The following is a 22,500-nucleotide window of genomic DNA, read 5'->3' as shown; positions in this document are numbered from 1 at the left end:
AAAATATATATATATCGTCACTGTCGGGTAGAAACCTCGTATCTCCAAGTTTCAAATTTGTAGGTTTTTTCACGAAGTAAAGCCCTGCTCCATCAGACAAGGCCGTCACACAAAAGTAGTGAAAACAGCAGATCTACAAGCACACAACGCCTCGCGGTGCGAGGCGCTGTGTGCTTGTAAATGGGCGGTTTTCACTAGTTTAGTTGATTTCTTTAAATGATAAAAACTAACGGTTATGGACATACCAGGTTTCCACCCTACAACGACGATATAAAACGTGGCAAGCAAATATCAAAAGTATCTAAACATAAACTGCATAATGCTACACTCCAACAAGACGGGGACAATAATATTGTAGCTCGCATACCCCAGAGTCAAGTTATTTAATAATGGTCAAAAGAGAGAGGCTTTCATTAATCATGTATTATAGTACACGCTCTCCTTCCAGCAACACAGAGGAGGAGAGACCATTGTACACAGACACTCTAATAAAGCAGCCCAGCCAGGATTCATTTGCATTGATTTGCATTGAAAAACATTCCTGAATGATTTGCTCTCAGCACATGAAATGAAGCCGACCAAAGGAAACTAAAAAGCAAACTCATGGGGTCTGTGCAACAGCCAATAGAACCAATCGATTACAAAAAAAAAAAGAATAATAATCGATCATTATTCCTCGCACGACACCGTTGTGCAATGAAGTATAAAATAAAGTTAAGTGGTTAATCAGTTTTATAAAAAGAAAATTTCTTTTTTTGTAAGATTAAAGGACAACTTTAGTTTTTTAGATTATAATTAAAGAATATAAAAGATGAGTGTTAAAATGATTTCATTTACTTCTTTCTATTGTTTTAGAGATTCTTATTTCAGTGGTTAGGGCATGCGTACAAGTGGCTAAATATGTCATTTTACACAGAATAAGCCCATTCCAAAGATACAACGCAACCTTTCATGGTTGGATGTGACTTATGGGGGCTAGAAATGTTACTGTAAATAGCAATAAAGAAACTGCTGGCTTATTGTGTCTAAAAAGACATATTTAGCCACTTGTACGCATGCCCCCATGTGTACGCATGCCCCACATTTTAGCACGGTAAAAGCGATAAAACAATAGAACGAAGCAAATGAAAAAAAATTAACACTCACTTTTTCTTTTCTCTAATTACAATCTAAAATATGAACCCTTGTTGTAAAAAACTAAAGTTGTCCTTTAAATAAACACGCTTCTCGATTATTCGATTAAGTGAAAACAGCCAATCTACAAGCACACAACGCCTCGCGGTGCGAGGCGTTGTGCACTTGCAGATCTGCTGTTTTTACTACTTTTGTGCGACAGCCTTGTCTGATGAAGCAGGGCTTTACTTCGCAAAAAAAAAAACGTACACATTTGAAACTTGGAGATACAAGGTTTCTGATATATATTCTGATATATATTTTAGTAATATTAAATAAACATGCTTCTTGACTGATCTAAAATGTTATGGATAGAATAATGACAAATAGAATAGCTGGTAGTTGCAGCTCTAACACAGAAGTGTTAACCTGGAAGTGTGCAGGCTCTGTAATGAGGAGCCAACCGGCAGCACCGTGCTCTTAAAACACGCCATGGTGCACAGAGCAGCAGATGGACGTGTGTGTGTGTGTGTGTGTGTGTGTGTGTGTGTGTGTGTGTGTGTGTGTGTGTGTGTGTGTGTGTGTGTGTGTGTGTGTACTTGGATTACTATACTTGTGAGGGCCCACTGTCTCCATAAATTGTGTAACGTGGAATCTAACCCACCTGGAATTATTTTATACTTTAGCTACTGAAAAATAGCAGATGTACAAGCTCTCAGCGCTCTTTGTAGATCTGCTATTTTTGAAAAAACTGTGAAAATATTTGCAAATCTTTGAATATATAACTTTCAAAGCAAACTTCTGTAACTCAAATCTCTGCTTCTGGAGGGTCCCCGGAACAACATATTTTAAGATGGGGGTCCGCGGCCAAATACATGTAATTTTGTTGGTCCTTGACATGAAAAGGTTTGAGAACCACTGATTTCGAAGAAGGATTTCGAAGACATTTATAGAATCGGGTCAAAACATTCAAAGACTGTTCACAATAAAAAAAAAATGCAGATCTACAAGCTCGAAGCTCTGAGCTTGTATATCTGCTATTTTTCAATAGTTAAAGCTTAAAATAATGGAACCTCCTTAAGGTTTCATTGGGTAAACATGGCACAGACTGACAAAAAGAAAAAAGATTTAAACGCTTGTGACAACCCTTTCGGTAAAATATTCTTGACCGCAAAAATGTAAAACATCTGAGAGCAGGGGGAGCGAATTTAACTTTTTGGAGACGACGATGCGAAAAATAGCTAAGAATCAAGCATATCGGCCGATTTTCGCCAGTGTCGTCATCTGCCGGCACCCAAGAATGTGGAACCTCATCTCGGTGCTACTGTATACAGTAGCGCAGGGAGAGGTTCCGATTGGAGCTAGAGTTGGAATTAAGAGTTAAACATGATTTACACGTAGTTGCGTGCAGGTGTCATGCACCGATGCAGCGTGTTGTGAGCTTGTAGATCTGCCATTTCTCGGCTTTAGGTTAGGGTTAAAAGAAAAGGCAAAAATGTGTAAAGAAATATATAATTCCTGAAAATGCTGTCCTAAAATATTTATGTCCTCAGAAGTATACGTAATATGTGTGTGTGTGTGTGTGTGTGTGTGTGTGTGTGTGTGTGTGTGTGTGTGTGTGTGTGTGTGTGCGTGCGTGCGTGCGTGCGGTGCATCATGACAGGGTTAAGCAGAGGGTCATGGGGACAGCAGTCGCCCCAACAGGGGGCAGCCTGCGGGGGGCGCCTGTGAGTTCTGTGGTGTGAACATAATCCCAGCAGCAACACACAGAGAGCAGTAGACTGAACCGGCCCACGGTTCAATATGGCTGCACTATACAAACAAAGCAGATTATAACCCCACTCCCCAAAGCCCCCCGCACACCACACCCCCCAGAGGGGGCTTGTGGCGCAAGGACCTTGTTGTCAGACACCAACAAAAGGACCCCTGTGGATTTTACATCCAACCCACGTAGGGTAATGACTTGATGGGCTGTAGTGAAGGAGTGTGTGCTGTCATACTCTCTCTCTCTCTCTCACACACGCACGCACACGCACACGCACACGCACACGCACACACACACACACACACACACACACACACACACACACACACACACACATAGGGCTGTCACAATTATTACATAATCGGCTAATCGCAATTATTTTGTGATCGTCTCTCCCACACATCGTCATAATCGTTTACATGTTGAAAAATGTTTATATATATTCAAACATTTTAAAACATTGTGGAAATAGCAGATCTACAAGCTCACAAGCTTGTGAGCTTTTACATCAGCTATTTCCACTATCAATGTTCTTTTTAAAGTGCAAAGTTGTCAAATATGTCAGTCATTTCTTTGTATATTTAGGTTATGTGTCATAACACACACACACGCACACAAACGCACACACACACACACACACACACACACACACACACACACACACACACACACACACACACACACACACACACACACACACACACACACACACACACACACACACACACACACACACACACACACACACACACACACACACACACACACAGGCGGGTGTCAGTGGAGTGGAGTAGTAAATCCCATTCACTATACAACAAAGCCCAACCCCCACCCACCACCACCCCAAGCCTGTACATTACATTGGAATAATGATGCAGAGGGCTGATGTGCACTGTGTGTGTGTGTGTGTGTAAGGGATGTGTGCATGCATACAGATTACAGCCACGTAGCACATGCCTCCAGTACAAAGCCTCTAATTAAAATTGCGTTGATATTATTACAGTATGTAGACAGACAGACAGACAGACAGACAGACAGAGATTACAGATATGTTTTGTTACACATACCACAATGTTAGACCAAGTGTGCAGGCATATAAACTGAACAAAGTCAATGTTGTAGACCGATAAGTGTGTGTCTGCTCGCACATGCATGCATGCGTGTGTATGTGTGTGTATGTGTGTCTGTGTGTGTGTGTGTGCGTGCGTGCACGTCTGTGTGTGCGTGCTTGAGTGAACATGGCTGTGATCTGGGTCCTAGTCTAACCTGCTTACGCCTCACAGAGTCTGCACAGCCCCATCTGTCCCTCTGTGTGTCTGTGTGTGTGTGTGTGTGTGTGTGTGTGTGTGTGTGTGTGTGTGTGTGTGTGTGTGTGTCTCTCCCACTATGACTCGACCCTGTTCCGCTCTTCCCTCTCCTCCCACCTCTTTTCTTCTTCTTCTTCTCCCTCTTCTCTCCATCCAGTGCTCTCTCTCTCTCTCTCTTCCTCTTCCCTCTCGGAAGCAGCCAGCTAATAAACACAACACAACCCTACCCCTCTACTTCCTCCACCATTCCTACCATCCATTCCAGTGCTTCTCATACCAAAACCCCCATAACTCTGAGAGCGTACGAATGGAACCAAACGGACCCGTACGGGTCCGTTTGGTTCCATTTGTATGCTCTCAGAGTTACAGACCTGTTCAAATTGTAAACCTCCCTCAAAGAGCCCTGGGGGTCCCTGGACCCCCCCTACTTTGAGAACCTCTGGTCTGTATGGTCTGATGATCCCCTTTGCTCGTTGGCTACCAATACACAAATTGTACACTTCTCCAAGTGATAACTCCAAGCATATCCACCATCACCACCCATAGAATGTTGTCTCCTCCCGACTCCAAATTGCCTTGTCAATTAACCGATCGATCCAGGATTCCCGCGACAACATCCTAGCCATCCTATAGCCATCATCCTACACAAGGAGGAGTAGAGTAGAGAGAGAGAGAGGGTCCACTCTCTGGCGGTGTTACTCACATGTCATGGTCGCCTCCATGCCTGCGTCGCGCTCTCCTCCGCGCGCGGAGAGCAGAGGATGAGCGCCTCGTCGGAAAAGGTTACGGAGCGAGAGGGGCGGACGGGCGAGGGACGGAGGGAGGAGCGGACGGGGTGCGCACGCCTCCTCGTTGTGCCGCGAGGAGGAGGAGGAGCGGCCAGCGAAGGAGAGCAAGTGGAGGCTGTCGAGGAGGGGTGTGTGTGTGTTTGTTTGTGTGTGTTTGTGTGTGGAGGGGGTGGGGTGGGGTGATGGGGTCGCCTGTCAAACACGACTCTTCCTCTCCTCTCCTCACCTCTCTCCTCTTCCAACCTCGGTTCTTCCGACGTTCCCGACGGGATTTCCTTTGGACGCGAGCGGACGGAACGAGACTCTCCCTTTCTCTCCAACACCAAGCTCACTACTGTATATATATCTATCGCTCTCTCTCTCTCTCTCTCTCTCTCTCTCTCTCTCTGGGTGTGTGTGTGTGTGTGTGACACTCTAAGAGCATCAGCCCAGGCTAGCTCCGCTCCGCTTATGTTGATCTCTCCCGGTCCCGAGTCGCGATTGGACGCACGCCACGGGGCCCGGAACCGGCCAATGGCGTGGCTGGCTGGCACCGTCACATGATCGCTGGGATATAATATTTGTGTGTGTATGTGTGTGTGTGTGTGTGTGTGTGGGAGAGAAGAGAGAGGGAGAGAGATAGAGATAGAGAGAGCGTGAGGAGAAGAGAGAGGAGGAGAGAGCTTTAGAGGTAGACAGAGGGAGGGGGGAGGGGGAGGGGGGAGGATGATGGAGGAGATTGAGTGGTTGCAAGCCGCTACATCATGGAGGCAGTGCTGTTGCCATGTCTGCTTATTATAAGCGATATTGGGCTTGTTTTTCTGTTGTTTCAATTAGAGCTGCTTGTAAATATTTGTACCGATAGTTTTGGGTTTCAGTTTTTTCTGGCTTGTCTCAAAATGTCTTAATTATTATTTAAACCAGTCGTTCTCAAATATTTTCACGTCATTTTGTCCTTTGTCATTCAGAAATCTTCCAAATATTCCGCATTTTATTTCAAGATTATTATATGTTTTTTTTTTAAATAGCAGATCTATATGCTCCCAACGCTTGTGAGCTTGTAGATCGGCTATTTTCAAATAGCCGATGTACACAGCATATAGGGTTAAAGTGTCATTGTGGCCTATATTAGTGGCTTTTTAAGGGCTTGTTTTCATAGACCTGGTTGCTTGTTTCTCTCACCAAATATGGCAGCACTGCATGGAGGGTTTTTTTTATATCCCGGGGACCTGAAGCTAAACACACACACACACACACACACACACACACACACACACACACACACACACACACACACACACACACACACACACACACACACACACACACACACACACACACACACACACACACACACACACGTACGCATGTGCTACACATGCCCAGACAAAAGGAACATGGGTATGGTTGGAGGGGGTGGGGGGGGGTGGAGCGGCGGCTAATTGGACGGGGGTTGCCATGGAAACAGCGGAAACGGTTTGGCCCGGCGGTTCTCCGGTGCCGCGGAGCACCAGACCTGCTGACTCCGCCCACAGGCACGCCCACCTCACCCACTCCCACCTCCTCACACGCACGCACGCGCGCGCACAAACAGACACACCCTACTTGCTCACACAGCAAATACCAGCATGCACGGAGTAATCACACGCGCGTGCATGCACGCAGACACTAGATAAAAAGCAAACTAGGAGCTTAACCGAAAATACTGTATTTCAAGGGTCTTCAACAGGGGGTCCGAGACCCCAAGGGGGTCCTCAGCGTTACTACAGGGGGTCCTCCAAATCTTTGTGTGATAGAAACTTGTTTTTTTCTCCTTTTTCATATTAACCACTTGAACCCTATATAGCGTCCATATTCTGAGAACTTAGCCAAAAATAGCAGATCTACAAGCTCATGAGCTTGTAGATCGGCTATTTTCGGGGGGAAAGGGGAAAAAGAGCAGACTAAGTACATAGTGAAAGGTCAAGTTTATTAAGTATTGACGGTTCAAGTGGTTAAATATCTGGAAACACCAATTTACATGAATCCAAAATACACTGATGATTGTGCCGTCAAACAACGAAACGATACAGAATTTAAGAAAAGGTTGTGGGGGTCCCTGCTTCATCTCTCTCTCAACTTATAATAAGGGGTCCTTGGCCTGAAAACGTTGGTGTAGCCTATATTGTTGCTGTCGGGCAGAAACCTCTTAGTTCCATATTTTATTTTTTATTTTTTAATTTTTTTAACTCCCTACTTGATCATACTACAGCGTCACACAAAAGCATCAAATGTAGCAGATCCACAAGCTCCGAACGTAAATTGCGGGCTCGAAGCGACGCATTTTGAGCTTGTAGATCTGCTTTTTGAATTTTTTTATTAGAATCGTGAAAAGTAACAGTTTTGGACATAATGAGTTCGCAAAGTGCAGTGCAAGCTACGCAACACAGAACTATGCATATCATAGAAAATATCTCTACCTGTATTTTCACTATTAATTTTGGAACCTACTCTTAAGCCCTTTGCACACAGGCGTGTTTATCCGTACGGATAAAACGGACAATTTCACTTTTTAAAAAGAAAACAACGATTCTCTACGACCTCATGCACACCGGATCCGAATTGGCCGTGCGACGAGTGGCTGCGGCCGTGCGTCTTTTTCTCGATCGAACCCAGTCCGATTTGTGCGTCTTGTCGCATGCGGTAAAAAACTCATCACTCCTTTTATGACTCCTTTTGGGATCCGCAGCGCCGATTCCGCACAGCATTGCACACCAAATCCAATGCGTTTTATTCATACAGCAAACGAAAAAACGCAACTGTCCTGTGTGCAAAGGGCTTTACAGTTCGTTTTCTGTGCGTGCGTGCGTAACTACTATATAATTTAATGCAAAGTATACTAGAATACGTAAATGACTTAAAATGCACATCGCTGTTAGTCAGACACTATATGGCAGAGCAGACAGCGTGTCGTCCTAAATGCTGTTATGTTAGGCTTCATTTATGCACACTGTCTTACAAACGCATTAATTCATGTGTGTGTGGGATTGGGGGGGGGGGGGGGGGGGGGGGGTGTTAGTCAGCCATGAAGAGACAGCCACTGAGAGAGCCATCACTGTTTTAGAAATGCAGCCCTTGCTCTCTCTCTCTCTCTCGCACGCACGCACGCACGCACGCTCGCTCGCACACACACACACACACACACACACACACACACACACACACACACACACACACACACACACACACACACACACACACACACACACACACACACACACACACACACACACACACACTGCCACAAGAGGACTTTGATTTGTACGTGTTGTTGTGTGACGCTGTAGTATGATCAAGGACCCCTTAGTTGAGAGAGAGATGAAGCAGGGACCCCCACAACCTCTTCGTAGATTCCATATAGTTTCATCGTTTGACAGCACAATCATCAGTGTATTTCGGATTCATGTCAATTTATGTTTTCAGATATTTAACCACTTGAACCGTCATTACCTAATAAACTTGACCTTTTACTCTGTACTTTACCCCCTCTACACCAAACCACTTTGCCGAAAATAGCCGATCTAAAAGCTCACAACGCCTCGCCCTGCGAGGTGTTGTGAGCTTGCATATCTGCTATTTTTGCCTAAGGTTCTCAGAATATGGACACTAAGGTTCAAGTTGTTAATATAAAAAAGATTGGAATATTTGGAGGACCCCCTTTAGTAACTCTGAGGACCCCCTAGGGGTCCCGGACCTCCTGTTGAAGACCCCTGATCAAGGGTGTTAATTTAGGAAGAAAAAGTCAAAATATGGAGACAGCCAGGATATTGAAACAAACATAAGCTCAGTGATGTTTACTACTGCTACTTTTTTTGGCATCTAGTGTTAGGAATGCCCATATGATTACCACGGATAAGCTCTAAAAGTGTGAAAAACGTATTTTTCATTTCACTGGGTCTTTAATTAATCCAATATGAATAGAGATGAGTGTAGTCTTTGCCCCAGTAATGATAATGAACACAGATATAGCCATTTATAACATGAGGGGGGATGAGGGGTAGACTGAAAGTGATTGCATAATGTTTCATCATCTTGCTGACTAAGTTATAATGCATATAGGAAGCATGTCAGCACTGTGCAGTCTTTACACCTAAGGGGAGCTCTTTATATGAACATTAACATCAAATGAAGGCTCTACTTGATCATACTACAGCGTACAAATGGTGTACAAATTCTGACGAAAAGAAGGTGTGCTGTTCTTTTGACATGCACTCCCACTTCACTGTAGTTGCGGGCAAGGTCCTTTTTGATCCACTTCTCCTGAATGGCAAACCACAACATATTGTCCTCACTCAACAACAGTTGCTGATGAATAAATGCTAATCACGCCCCTGGTCGTCATTTTGAAGTCCTCGCGATAGCAGCCATCTGTGGTTTTGAAACGAACCAGTCACCAGGAAGTGACTTTTGAGGATATAACTATACTGAGCAGGCATGTGCTTACGTAGACATCAAAGGGGGCTTGAGCCCCTGCCCTTTTACCCGTCTGTAAAAAGTGCCCTCTCCAGACCATGAAAGCAGTTTTTACTATGGTGAAAGAAATGCAAATGCCTCCTTTCCATGCCATACCTGAAGGCAGCATTCAAAAGAATTGCCTTGTCCAAACTCTCCTGAACTTGAATGCGGCATCTTATTTTGAAAGAATTGACCTCTCTGTGTAGAAATACATGCCGTTACACCATATCTCCAGTATTGACTTGATTATGCTTAATTCAGTGTGGTATGTGGTATCGCACACCGAAAATAGACGGCTATTTTTAATATTTTCACCAAAAGGCCCTTTTAGAAATGTCAGCCGCTGCCTCTCTAACATTCTCTGCACGTCCCTGATACTGAGCCTGTGTGAACCGTGGAGCAGTAACTACACTAGGACAGTGGTGCTCAACCTTTTCAGGCCACAACCCCTAAAATAATCATGGTTGAACTGCGGACCCCCCACCCCGACGAGCACTTGGCGTTGTAAGAGTTGAGGCATTACATTTTGTGTAACACGGTTCTATTGTGAAACTAGATGATCTACATGCTCATGTAGATCGGCTATTTTCACAATTTCTGCCTCTAATATTTGACAATTTGGCCAATGTTTAATTTTTCATTTTAGAGATATTAAAAAGTCCTTAAATTGTCACTTTAGAAATGTCCAGATACCCTCTAAGGCAGGGGTGGGCAATTATTCTTTCCATGGGGCCACAGCATGAACAACAGAAAATATTGTGGAGGGCCGGGCCAAAAGGCAGTGCTCTCTGCAAGATGTGCTCCTCGCAAACAAAACACACAGCTTTACCTCCAACTTCAGTAAATAAATACTTAGCAGTAAAAACATTTTTAAACCCAGCATTCGGCATCGACCTTTCTTTTTTTTAGACACTTTAGCCATTTTTGATGGGTAAGGTAAGGCAGGTCGTCTTGATGTGTGACCAGTTTGACCACCTGCTTGTTATTGAGACAACATCCAATGATCACGCACATGTGCTGCTGATGTACGCATTGCGTCCATATGTACATGAATAAAACTTCAAAATAAAAGAAATGCAGCTTTAGTCCATGCATGAGGTAAAATTAAAAAATGAGTTTATTTTGTAATTTGCCATTAACCCTACAAGGGCCGGTCAGAGTGAACCAAAGGGCCGCATACGGCCCCCGGGCCGCACAATGCCCAGGTCTGCTCTAAGGTTAAGTTTACTAATTATTGAGGGTTTAAGTGGTTAAATGTCTGAAAATACACATTTTATGTAGTGGGGGGGCTTCATCTCTCTCAGCTAAGGGGGTTTGTAGCAACTCATAATGTAATAACGTCTCATAATGTAATAAGGGCTCATAATGTAATAATTAAAATGTAATAAAAACTCATAATGTAATAATCAGCTCATAATGTAATAAAAAAACGAGCGCATAACGTAATAATGGATTTTTCAATAATGTAATAATGTAATAATGTGTTACATTAAGAACCTCCACATAGGAGGTTCATAATGTAATACAACTTCATAATGTAATAATGTCTTTTTTATTACATTATGAGCTGATTCTTACATTATGAGCTTTTATTACATTTTAATTATTACATTATGCACTTGTTTTTTATTACATTATGAGCTGATTATTACATTATGAGTTGCTACACACCCTGCCAACTTTGTTGATGGAGCAATGGAGCAATTATCTGCTAAACATGCAGCAAATGAATGTGAAATATGGGGATCATTTAGCTGTACAAAGAGCATCCACAATGTTCAACATACAGTTCGTGGTTGTATCGACACTGGGTGTTGATGCAACATCGATAATATCCCCATGTGGTCAGTATGACGACAGTCTGCCATTGCTAGTTCTGGGCCACTTTGCCGCAGGTCATGGGGACCATTATGTAAGCCTTGATGGACCAGTCACACGCTTGATTCAAAGAGTCCAGGAAGCAGAGGAGAGTGCACCACTTCGATCTGTCCTTCACTCTGGTCCTAAGTCTAGCCCTCACTCTGGCCTTGACTCGGTACCTCACTCTGGCCCTGACTCGGTACCTCACTCTGGCCCTGACTCGGTCCCTCGCTCTGGCCCAGGGCCGGATTTATAATAGGGCTTGACGTGCTGAAGCACAGGCCAGGGCCGGTTCCTGGCATAAGCAATATAAGCTGTCGCTTAGGGCCACAACCACTAAGGGGGCCACATCACAGGGAGAAGATGGGGCCATGTCCCTGCTGCTATCGGACAGACAGGCATTACTTTCTCAATTCACCTGTGCTCAGACACTTTGTTTTTGTTCTGGAGTTGTTTTTTTAACTATAGAGAGGGGAGAAGGGAACAGCCCATGCCATAATGATGACATCGTAGCGTGATACACACGTAACAATGTGTTCTTATCAACTCACCAAGCTGTCATCATATTCAGAAGATCACAATATGTATCCTTGATTTATTAGACGTCATACAGGAAAAAACTCAAGTTACATCATGTTCATCTGAGAAGCGTCAAGGATACAAACACAACATAGTCTTGCGACTTATTTCCATTGTGGTCCCTGAAATATTTATTCTTGTTAGTTTTTTTCTCCCACTGCTTGTTGGTGCTTTCATTAAAAGTACAGCTGAAGTTTTTACTAGTCGCTGCTCGTTTATACGTCTAATTTAAAATGTATGAAGATCTCTGCGTTAAACAACTTCGACACTTGAAGAAAACTCAAGGAAGGAAGGTACTGTTCGTTCAAAACAAAGCACTCTGTAGTTAATAGTATCTCAAATGAGAATTGCCAGATTTCAAATAGTTTGCATCACTGGGAATAAGAAGAAGTAGAATAGATTGCATGACTGGAAGTTTGCATGAAGAAGAAGTAGAATGGATGAGATGTTTGACCTTTTCAGTATTAATGAATATAAGTCACTGATGACCCCTGGTAATGTTACTACTGACCACAGCAGCGTCTGCCGCAGCAGCGTTATACGTCATTGCTTTGGCCCCGCTTAGCCGAGCTCGGACCTACTCTAGAGTGGATACTTTATACTAGCCTGATTTCAGACTCTGCGCTGGAGCTTGAGTCTGAAGTTGTCCCTATTCTATTTGATTTAAAAGGGGAGGGGATTTAAAATCTGAAATTCCCAATCACAAGAGATCTGGTGGGAGGGGTTGTGTTTGACTTGTGTACACAAAACATTCCCCCTCCCCCTGTATGACAGGAATCAAGTTGTTGTCTTTGATGTTTCATTGATTAGAGTGAAGCACTAACAAGCTATTTACACTTGTATGGCTCAATCAATGACAGCAGTTCAGAACCCCTTTGAAGTTCAAAGGGAGCACCCCTCCCTCCACTGTTTCTATTGATTTTCAAAAGTTAGACACACCCCTCCTCCGTCTTGCATTGATTTCATTGGTCGGTGCGCCAAGACACCGATAGAAAGAGATGCGTCATATGACAAAACCAAACTAGTATGCACAACTCTGAAAGAACTGGTGCACTATTGTGTTGGAGCGCCTCAGTGCGGCTGCAGAGTTAAGGTGCTATCTATCCCTGATTGATTGATTGATTGATTGATTGATTGATTGATTGATTGATTGAAAACTTTCAAACTAGGTCCAAGCACAGGGTAAATCCTGCCCTGCTCTGGCCCTCACTCTCGCAGTAAGGCCCTCACTCTGGCCCTGACCCGGTACCTCACTCTGGCCCTAGGTCTGGACAGATCAAAGTGGTGCGCTCTTTGAATCAAGTATGTGACTGGTCCATCAAGGCTTACATAATGGTCCCCATGACCTTCGGCAAAGTGGCCCAGAACTAGCAATGGCAGACTGTCGTCATAATGACCACATGGGGATATTATCGATTTGCATCAACACCCAGTGTCGATACAATCACGAACTGTATGTTGAACATTGTGGATGCTCTTTGTACAGCTAAATGATCCCCATATTTCACATTCATTTGCTGCATGTTTAGCAGATAATTGCTCCATTCTTCATCAACAAAGTTGGCATGGTGTGTCGCAACTCATAAGGTAATAAGGGCTCATAATGTAATAAAAACATGTAATAAAAACTCAAAATGTAATAATCAGCTCATAATGTAATAAAAAAGACATTATTACATTATGAAGTTGTATTACATTATGAGCCTCCTATGTGGAGGTTCTTAATGTAACACATTATTACATTATTGAAAAATCCATTATTACGTTATGCGCTCGTTTTTTTATTACATTATGAGCTGATTATTACATTATGAGTTTTTATTACATTTTTCTTATTACATTATGAGCCCTTATTACATTATGAGCTGATTATTACATTATGAGTTTTTATTACATTTTTCTTATTACATTATGAGCCCTTATTACATTATGAGCCGTTATTACATTATGAGTTGCTACAGGGTTCTTGGCCTGAAAAACGTTGAAGACCCCTGGCTTAAAGGCTTTAGTAAAAGCTGTCAATGGGAGCACACATGCAGTATGCCAGCCAGACCAGACCGGACCAGACCGAGCGGGTGGGTGGGGGTCTTGGTGACTCAGCCAGCCCCCCCCCCCCCCCCCCCCCCCAAACAATTATAGGTGATAAGCCTGACTATAGGTGATAAGCCTGACTCACCCTCCAGATATACGCCTGACTCACCCAGACCCTTCATGCTCCAGTCGAGCACAACATAATGACAGCAAGGCTAGTGGAAGCCCGACCTCAGTGTTTGGTATTATTGACTGACAACCCTTGTTTGTTTGTTTGTTTTTTAGGGCTCTTTGAGTTACAAAACCTGTTAGTTTTGAAGTTCTATGGCATCTTGAACATCATGAACTGCACATCACTAACTGTCCCCATCTTTTTTATTTTTTTTTATTTTATTTTTTTGGCTTTTCTGACTTCATTGCTTAATGCAGTAGAGCGAGACGGGGAGTGAAACGCGAACGTCGTGCACACGCGTCGTGTAAGATTCGTGCACGATGGACACACGCGCCCACGTTAAAAGGTAAGAAAACCGCTGCAATTTCGCAATTTTGGCAGTAAATTAGTTACGTTTTTCACTGCCAAATACGAATATACTCGTCAATTCATCTGAGGTCCACAGCGAAGTCACTCGTCAAAGCCTGATTTCAGTGCTTTATATGATAGTTGCCGCTTGTCCGCAGTGAATGATCTGACTGCAGTTATCCATGTGCCAATCAATTGGCAATTGAGAAGTCTTCTGACATGCCCTCTCACGCACGCAAACAATGTTGCACATTAAGTTAATCATCTGGGGACCCCCCAAAAATAATGTGGGGACCCCCCTGGGAGACAGAACACACACCTTGTTGAAGTCTTCACTGGTGGCCCTCATCTCCTTCCAGGTCTTGTTGAGGAGCTGGATGCAGATGCAAAAGAACTCCTCAAAGGAGCGGTCGTGGGTGAAGAACATGGGATGGAACTCGTGACAGTTCTCACTGGCTGTGGACACATACATAAAGACACACAGTCAAATACATATACTGTAGGTACAGTGCAAACCAAGGTTATTATAGCCAACGAAAACGTAGCTGAATATATATGTACTTGCACCATCACCAACCAGCAGAGCGTGCAAGAAGGGTGATTATAGCTGTCTGTGGGTATGTGGCCATACCTGGGCCTTTAGCCAGTGAAATACTGCATAGACGGACCCCACTTGGCGCAAGTTGGCACCTCGACAGAGTGCAGTCTAGTGTTTAAATGGTATATTTTGTTACGTTTTTATTACACAGTTTTTACTCTGACCTTTTTGAATCCTGCACAAAATGAATAAAATTTACACTAAAACGAATAAAAACTAAACCAAAACTAAGCTTAGTCACAAAAATAAAAAAATATAGCAAGCAAAAAAATATATAAAAATAATACGAAATTTGTCAAAACTTACTAAAACTAAACTGTAATGAAAAATCCAAAACTATTATAACCTTGGTGCAAACGGAAGCTACTCGGAGAGCCAAAGCTCAAAAGAACAATGTTTATGCCTGAGGACACACGGTATAAATTATGTTAATTTGACTTCACCTCAGATGAACTAATAAAAGTATTCCAGTTTACAATGACTTGTGTCTTGGCTTGACAAGAGACAAATAAATCTCTTATTGAGGGACATAGAAGACATTTTATGGGTTTATGTTACTTTGTGTCTGGAGGGTAACAAAACAATGGTCAGCCATAATGAAACCTTCAGTTGGCAAAACCCATTCCTCTTTTACACAGAATGCACAAAGTACAACAACGCAATGGTTCTCAAAGTGGGGGCCAGGGACCCCCCCAGGGGTCCTTGAGGGGGGCAGCAAAGTGTGTCTCAATTTGGGAGTCCTTGACATGAAAAAGTTTGAAAACCACTGCAGTAACGTCTCCATGATTTGTATGTTTGTGTGTGTGTGTGTGTGTGTGTGTGTGTGTGTGTGTGTGTGTGTGTGTGTGTGTGTGTGTGTGTGTGTGTGTGTGCGTGTGCGTGTGTGTCAGTTCAAAGAACTTGGCCTATTCTCTCTCAACTGCAGTGCCACCTCTTCGAAGGCCTTTGATTTAGTTTGTGTGTTGTGTGAGTGTGTGTTTGAGAGAGGAACAGAGCAACAAAAACAAGAAAGAAATGAGAAATTCAAAACACACACACACACACACACACACACACACACACACACACACACACACACACACACACACACACACACACACACACACACACACACACACACACACACACACACACACACACACACACACACACACAGCATCACATAAAATGTTGAGCCAGATGGACAGCTTAGGTCCCCTCATCTACATTTCATGACGGTCCTCGGTGACCTGGGCCATATGGCCTCCTTTCCATTCATAAATATCTAATTGGGCCTGGAGGAATGTGGCCTTCACCTGGACCAAGAGACCCGTGACTAACTCTGACACTAAACAACACAGACACACAGCCTACGCATGCACTGCTACAGTATTACTAAACTTCTGAGAACAACATCATTTCGGCAGTGTGCGACACCAGCACCAAACTAAGTAGGCTACAGTATAATGAAGCATAATTCTAAATCTAAGCCCCCAAAATCTCACCCCTGAATGTCTAATCGTAATCCTAACCTGATTCTTTTTCGAATTGTAAATCTCCAGGAAAATGGTCCCCACAATGTCTGTTTTCTCATATTCGACTATACACGTGGGGATTTCTAATCCTTACAAGTATACTTAGTAATGAGCTGAAACTTATAGCCTAGATGTATAACGGCTTGTACTAATGGTTGGTATTTTACTTGTTTAGTAAGGAAAACTTCCTCTAAACTTGAATCAAAAGCACAGCCAACTTCCGAGTGCATCTCTCCATTCCGACATGTCTCCTTTCCGACATGTCTCCATTCCGACACTATCCCTATCTCTTACCCTAACCTCTATGGAAGTGTTGCCACTCCGACAACAAGAAGTCACTGTCGGAGTGGCGACATGTCGGAATGGAGAGCCCCCCCCAACTTCCAATAGGAAAACCTCTCTGCTGATCGTCAATCACAATGTGTCTCTCTCTCTCTCACTCTCTCACACACACACACACACACACACACACACACACACACACACACACACACACACACACACACACACACACTTCAAAACGCATGGTTCAACGAGGCTTCAGTTCACAGAGACACCTCTTCAATGAGGTCGACTACTGATCCGTCTTTGAAGTTGCCACTACATGAGAGAGGAGGCCACCTGAGGTCTCTGTCCTTAACAGAGTCCATTTCTGCTGATGGAGCGGCCAGTTGTGTGAATGTGCGTTGCAGAGCACTTCACCACTTTCTACCTGCCTGCCGCGACGTCCCCATTTTGGGCATGAAATTATAGGCAAAAGATTGTCAACTATCGAAAAAGTTGTTTGTAGATCGGCTATTTTCGATAATTATGTAGAGCAGTGTTTCTCAACCTTTTTTCTGCATGGGCACACTTTTCATGTCCCAAGAATCCATGGGCACACCAACATAATACGGGGGTGTAAATATCGTCACCGTCGGGAAGAAACCTCGTATCTCCAAGTTTCAAATTTGTACGTTTCTTCGCAAAGTAAAGCCCTGCTTCATCATACAAGGTTGTGGCACAACAGTAGTGAAAACAGCAGATCTACAAGCACACAACGCCTCGCACCGTGTGCTTGTAGATCGTCTGTTTTCACTAGTTTAAATCATTTTTAAAATGATAAATACAATACTGGCTTTCAAGCAGTTTCAAGCCCCCCCTGGTGTGCCCCTTCTCAGGGGCACACCAAAGGTCCCCAGGCACAGTGGTTGAGAAACACTGATATAGAGAGGGACCCAGCATAAAATGGCTTGTGTTCTAACTCTACTGGATTTCTTCTCCCAGCAGTACATTCCTAACACTTTCGCCTATATTTTGTATTTGTTGACTAAATTGACAATAATATTTTTGTCATAGTTTTAGTCGTCGTAGCTTAGCTTTAATTTCGTTTTTTCTGTCCGTGAGGTACAAAAGAAAAGGTACTCGTCAAAACAAATGTTTCATCATAGTTTAAGTCGACAAAATAATGAACACTGTCCATCAGCTGCTTGGTGTGTTCATATAAGAGATCAGGAGATCATAAACACATAAACAAATAAATCGTCTAACTCTGGCCTGGGGAACAGTTTGATCTCATTGTGTGTTTATTGGTGATGGGGGGGTGGGGGGGTATTTCATAAGTTTCGCTCAATAAACACAGTGTCTCTGTAACAGTGGTGTAAAGTACTCTACTTAAGTACACGTTTTAGGTATTTGTACCTGTATTTGTCCCTAAACCTAGGCTATTAAAATAGCAGATCTACAATCTCACAATGTACTTTTACTTTTGGTGCTTTATAGTACATTTTGATATCAATACTTTTGTACTTTTACTGTACATTTTGAATTCCAGACTTTTTCTTGTAATTAACATTTTAGTACTTTTTCCACCACTGCTCAGTAGCAACAACAAGACCTGGTGATATTGAAAGTGTTGCTCCTCTAACAACAACAACCACTAATAAAAACATCCCTCCCACTGTTTCAATTGGATTACAGCGAAATGTTTCATTTCACAAAAGCCAGAGATGCCTTTATTAGCACAGTAGTGAAGCCTTTGATTTAGTTTAGCGTGCATGCGCACGTGCGTGCGTGCATGCATGCGTGCGTGTGAGTGTGCCAGTGCGTTTGAGAGAGAAACAGAGCAAAAAAAAAACTAAACAAAGGGATTACAAAACAATCCACACGGAAAAAAATAAAATAAAAAGACTTGAGATAATAAAACCCCCGGAAGCGCGTTAAGAGAGAGATACAATAACAACATGTCTAGACCTGTGGTTCTGAAACTTTTCAGGCCGTGACCCCCAAAATAATCGTATTCTAACTGGGGACAGCCCATCCTTACAAGCACTTGGAATGTAGCAGTTGAGGCATTACATTCAGCTCACGACTCATCACAATCGTGACGCGCTGCGAGCTTGTAGATCTGCTATTTTTTGGCAAAGACATTTAATAGAAAGTGAAAAAAAGACTGCATCAAGTATGTATTATAAGTACCTTTTACCTATTATAGAGTGTTTAAGTGGTAACGGATATGCAGCTCAGCAAATAAAAGGTGAATTGATCCCAGTGCATGACGGAGGACGATATCACGATAAATTAAATCTCCACGATACGATTATCGTGAGTGTTTTTTATCACGACAAACGATAATATCGCGTATCGTCCCATCCCTAACCGGCACACAACTGAAAAGTACAACTGCAGGGTTTAAATGCGCCGTCCTGTCCCTCCCATGTTGTGGCTGCGTGGAAGGAGGTCTTGGTCTGGCCGCTCGGTAACAGGGTTGTTTACTGAGAGTGGCGCGGTGAGGGGGAATTACATGTCAAGGCTCATTTGGGAAGATATAGCCCCAGCCAGATGGTTTTCACGGACGGGGACGCTGCTGAAAAACTCTCCCGTCTTCAGGCTTCTTGCCGAGGCCACGGTGCAGCAGCGTCACACAGAGACTCCATTAGCGCTCACAGACAGTGGCCCACATGCCCAGCACGACCCTGACCACCAGTCCCCCCTAGGACATTCACTCCACAACAAGACGTACAGCCTGCAATTAGACTGTCTCTACAGCAGTGGTTCTCAACCTGTGGGTCGGGACCCCCAGGGGCGGGTCCCCAAATTATTTTGGGGGGGTCCCCAGATGATTAACTTCATGTGCAACACTGTTTTCTCACTCAACAGTAAACAAACCAACATAAAGTTTAAGTGTGTAAAAGTGACAATTTAAGGACTTTTTAATACCTCTAAAATGACAAATTAAACATTGGCCAAATTGTCAAATATTAGAGGCAGAAATTGTGAAAATAACCGATCTACATGCTCAAAATGCCTCGCACTGCTATTTTCACAATAGAACCTTAACAATAGAAGCCTTAACTCTTAGTGCTCGTCAGGGTGGTGGGGTCCCCAGTTAGGTGACTGTTCTCCATTGCGACATGTCGCCACTCCGACATTGACTTCTTATTGTCGGAGTGGCAACACTTCCATAGAGGTTAAGTTTAGGGTTAGGGTAAGAGATAGGGTTAGTGTCGGAAAGGAGACATGTCAGAAAGGAGACATGTCAGAGTAGCGATGTGTAACCCCCCAGTTAAAATATGATTATTTTGGGGCTCTAAAACAGTGCAGTGGCATGAGGCGACACAGGCCATCCCAGAATCTGACAGTGCCCCCATGGGTGCCACCCTATTACACACTTTTTTGAGTCTGAAATACACTGAAAGGTCTGTTTTTCTGAATGAGTGACAACAATGACGGTCGCATGAAGGCATTGCAAGATGTGATGGTTGTGCTTCAGTTCAATGGTTCTCACTTTTCAGGTTCTGACATCCCAAAATAACTCTATTGGAACTGGGGACCCACCCACCCTGACAAGCACTTGGAATAGTAGGAGTTGAGGCATTACATTTTGTTTGACTCTGTGCCATGGATAAACATTGTGAAAATAACTGATGCAAGGCGTTGTGAGCATGTATTTTCAAAATAGTCTCTTTCTTATATTGACGATTTGGCCAATGTTTGACCCGTTCTTATAGTATAGTTTGTTGATTAGTTTTGTCACAGTAATGGTCTTATTTTTCTTCATGTCATTTTGGAGGTATTGAAAAGATACTTAATTATCACTTTAGAAATGTGTAGATACCTTGTATAAACGTATACTGTATGTTGGTTTGTTTACTGTTTGAGGGAGAACCACTGCTTTAGACTAAAGGCTACTCTGGACTATAGAGTATTCAATCCACATGCTACAAAATCATGTTTACACATGAGTTTACACATGAGTTGATGAATTAACATTAATTTGAATGCATCAAAATACACAAATGGAAAATAATGTTCGCAAATTAAATCATCTGTATCATCATCTCTGAAATCGGCACTGATTTGAGCGTAATCACTATGCACCCAAATGATACACTTGTATGGAGGCAACTCTATCAGGATGACATTGCTAGATTTATTCATCTGTAAAAAAAATGAACTTGAAACACAGGAATATAAGACCCTGTGTAATGTTAGTAATGAAAGTAGATATAGCCTAGCTGCTGTATATGGGTATAGGAGAGAACATTTTTAATTATTCCAATGCATGCGTGTGTGTGTGTGTGTGTGTGTGTGTGTGTGTGTGTGTGTGTGTGTGTGTGTGTGTGTGTGTGTGTGTGTGTGTGTGTGTGTGTGTGTGTGTGTGTGTGTGTGTGTGTGTGTGTGTGCATGCTCATACTCCGATGCACCCCCCAGTCAAAAAAGTCACTACAGCAGTGGCCTGGGACTTTCAGATCTCCGGCGAATATTACCACTCCAAGCAAATAATTTAACGAGGGGGTAAATCTGGGCCACAGCTGAGCTACAGTTGAGACTCTTTGAGCTAGCTAGATCCGGGGATGGGATTTGTGCAACTACTGTATAACAAAATAGGATAGTATTTTGCCATTGAGCCTTTTTCCATTTGCAAATTATTTCTAAGTGCTTGAATGGCACTTGAAAGGGAGAAGTAAGGGAAACTAATCCTATTTGAACTGGGTATTTCCCACCCTGACAAGCACTTGGAATTGCACGAGGCATTACATTGAATTTGACGGATACATATTGTGAAAATAGGTCTACATGCTCAAAACAGGGGCCTATTTTCACAATTCCTGTTTCTTATATTAGTTGCCGTGGGGGTCCCGGCCCACACGTTGAGAATCACTGCACTATTGGAGGCTGCTCTTAGCGTTGCTTAGCAGTGGTGTCAGTTCAGCAAAAGCTAAGGTATGGCAACATGACTGGTGGTGTTGCGCGTGCAAGACACCAGTCATGTTGCCATACCTTAGCAACAGGCATGATGAATTTATATTAAGCTGCCATACCTTGCCATACCCAACTGACGCCTCTGTTGCTAAGATAACGTAGCTCTGAACAGCACTGAAGGAATGCACTTAGTACTCATCAAGATCAACCAGAACGTGGCGCTGACTGCATGAGTGGAAAATCATGTTAGTGTAGATTAGATAACAACCTCCCCTTGAGGCTGTAAGGAACCTTGAAGGAACCTTGGCTTTTTACACCAGAGCGACGCCATCGACGCTGCAATCATGATTTAGTTTTATGACAACATGAATTTAGAAACGTCTGCTGAACATCAACATGACTGACTGGCATGTTGCTGTGAGGACCCTGCAGTTGGACGGTTTGCCTGGTCTTAAAATCCCTCACCCAGACTGTTCAAATAACTAGTAAGACGCATATCTGCATCATAGTCAACAATGTGATGTCAGAACATGCCCATTTATGGGCATTACCAAATATGGGCATTCCCAGATATGTGCTTAATATTGATGACATAGGGACAGGGATCTCCCTATATGGGCATAAAACAGACAAGGACGTAATTCATTTGCAAGTAGAGACTCGTGATGACATCAGCAATCTCCATATATGGGCATAAAAGCCAGAGCGTGATTTCAGAGCGGCAAACCCATTCGGTTAAGAGTGGTTCCCCTGACATCATCACGTGAC

At 43.2% G+C, this 22,500-nt stretch overlaps 1 protein-coding gene across 1 annotated transcript in view; it reads right to left on the bottom strand.

Moving 5' to 3' along the window:
* elmo1 (engulfment and cell motility 1 (ced-12 homolog, C. elegans)) overlaps positions 1–22,500 on the bottom strand; it is a 172,940-nt gene that overhangs the window by 57,375 nt on the left and 93,065 nt on the right. Inside the window, 1 exon segment of the mRNA XM_080734984.1 lies at positions 14,756–14,892. Within this exon segment, the coding sequence (XP_080591110.1) occupies positions 14,756–14,892 (137 nt within the window).

Source organism: Nannobrachium achirus (assembly GCF_963921795.1).
Source record: "Nannobrachium achirus genome assembly, chromosome: 10".
In the NCBI taxonomy this organism is placed as follows: domain Eukaryota; kingdom Metazoa; phylum Chordata; class Actinopteri; order Myctophiformes; family Myctophidae; genus Nannobrachium; species Nannobrachium achirus.
This window is presented reverse-complemented; position numbering and strand designations above follow the sequence as displayed.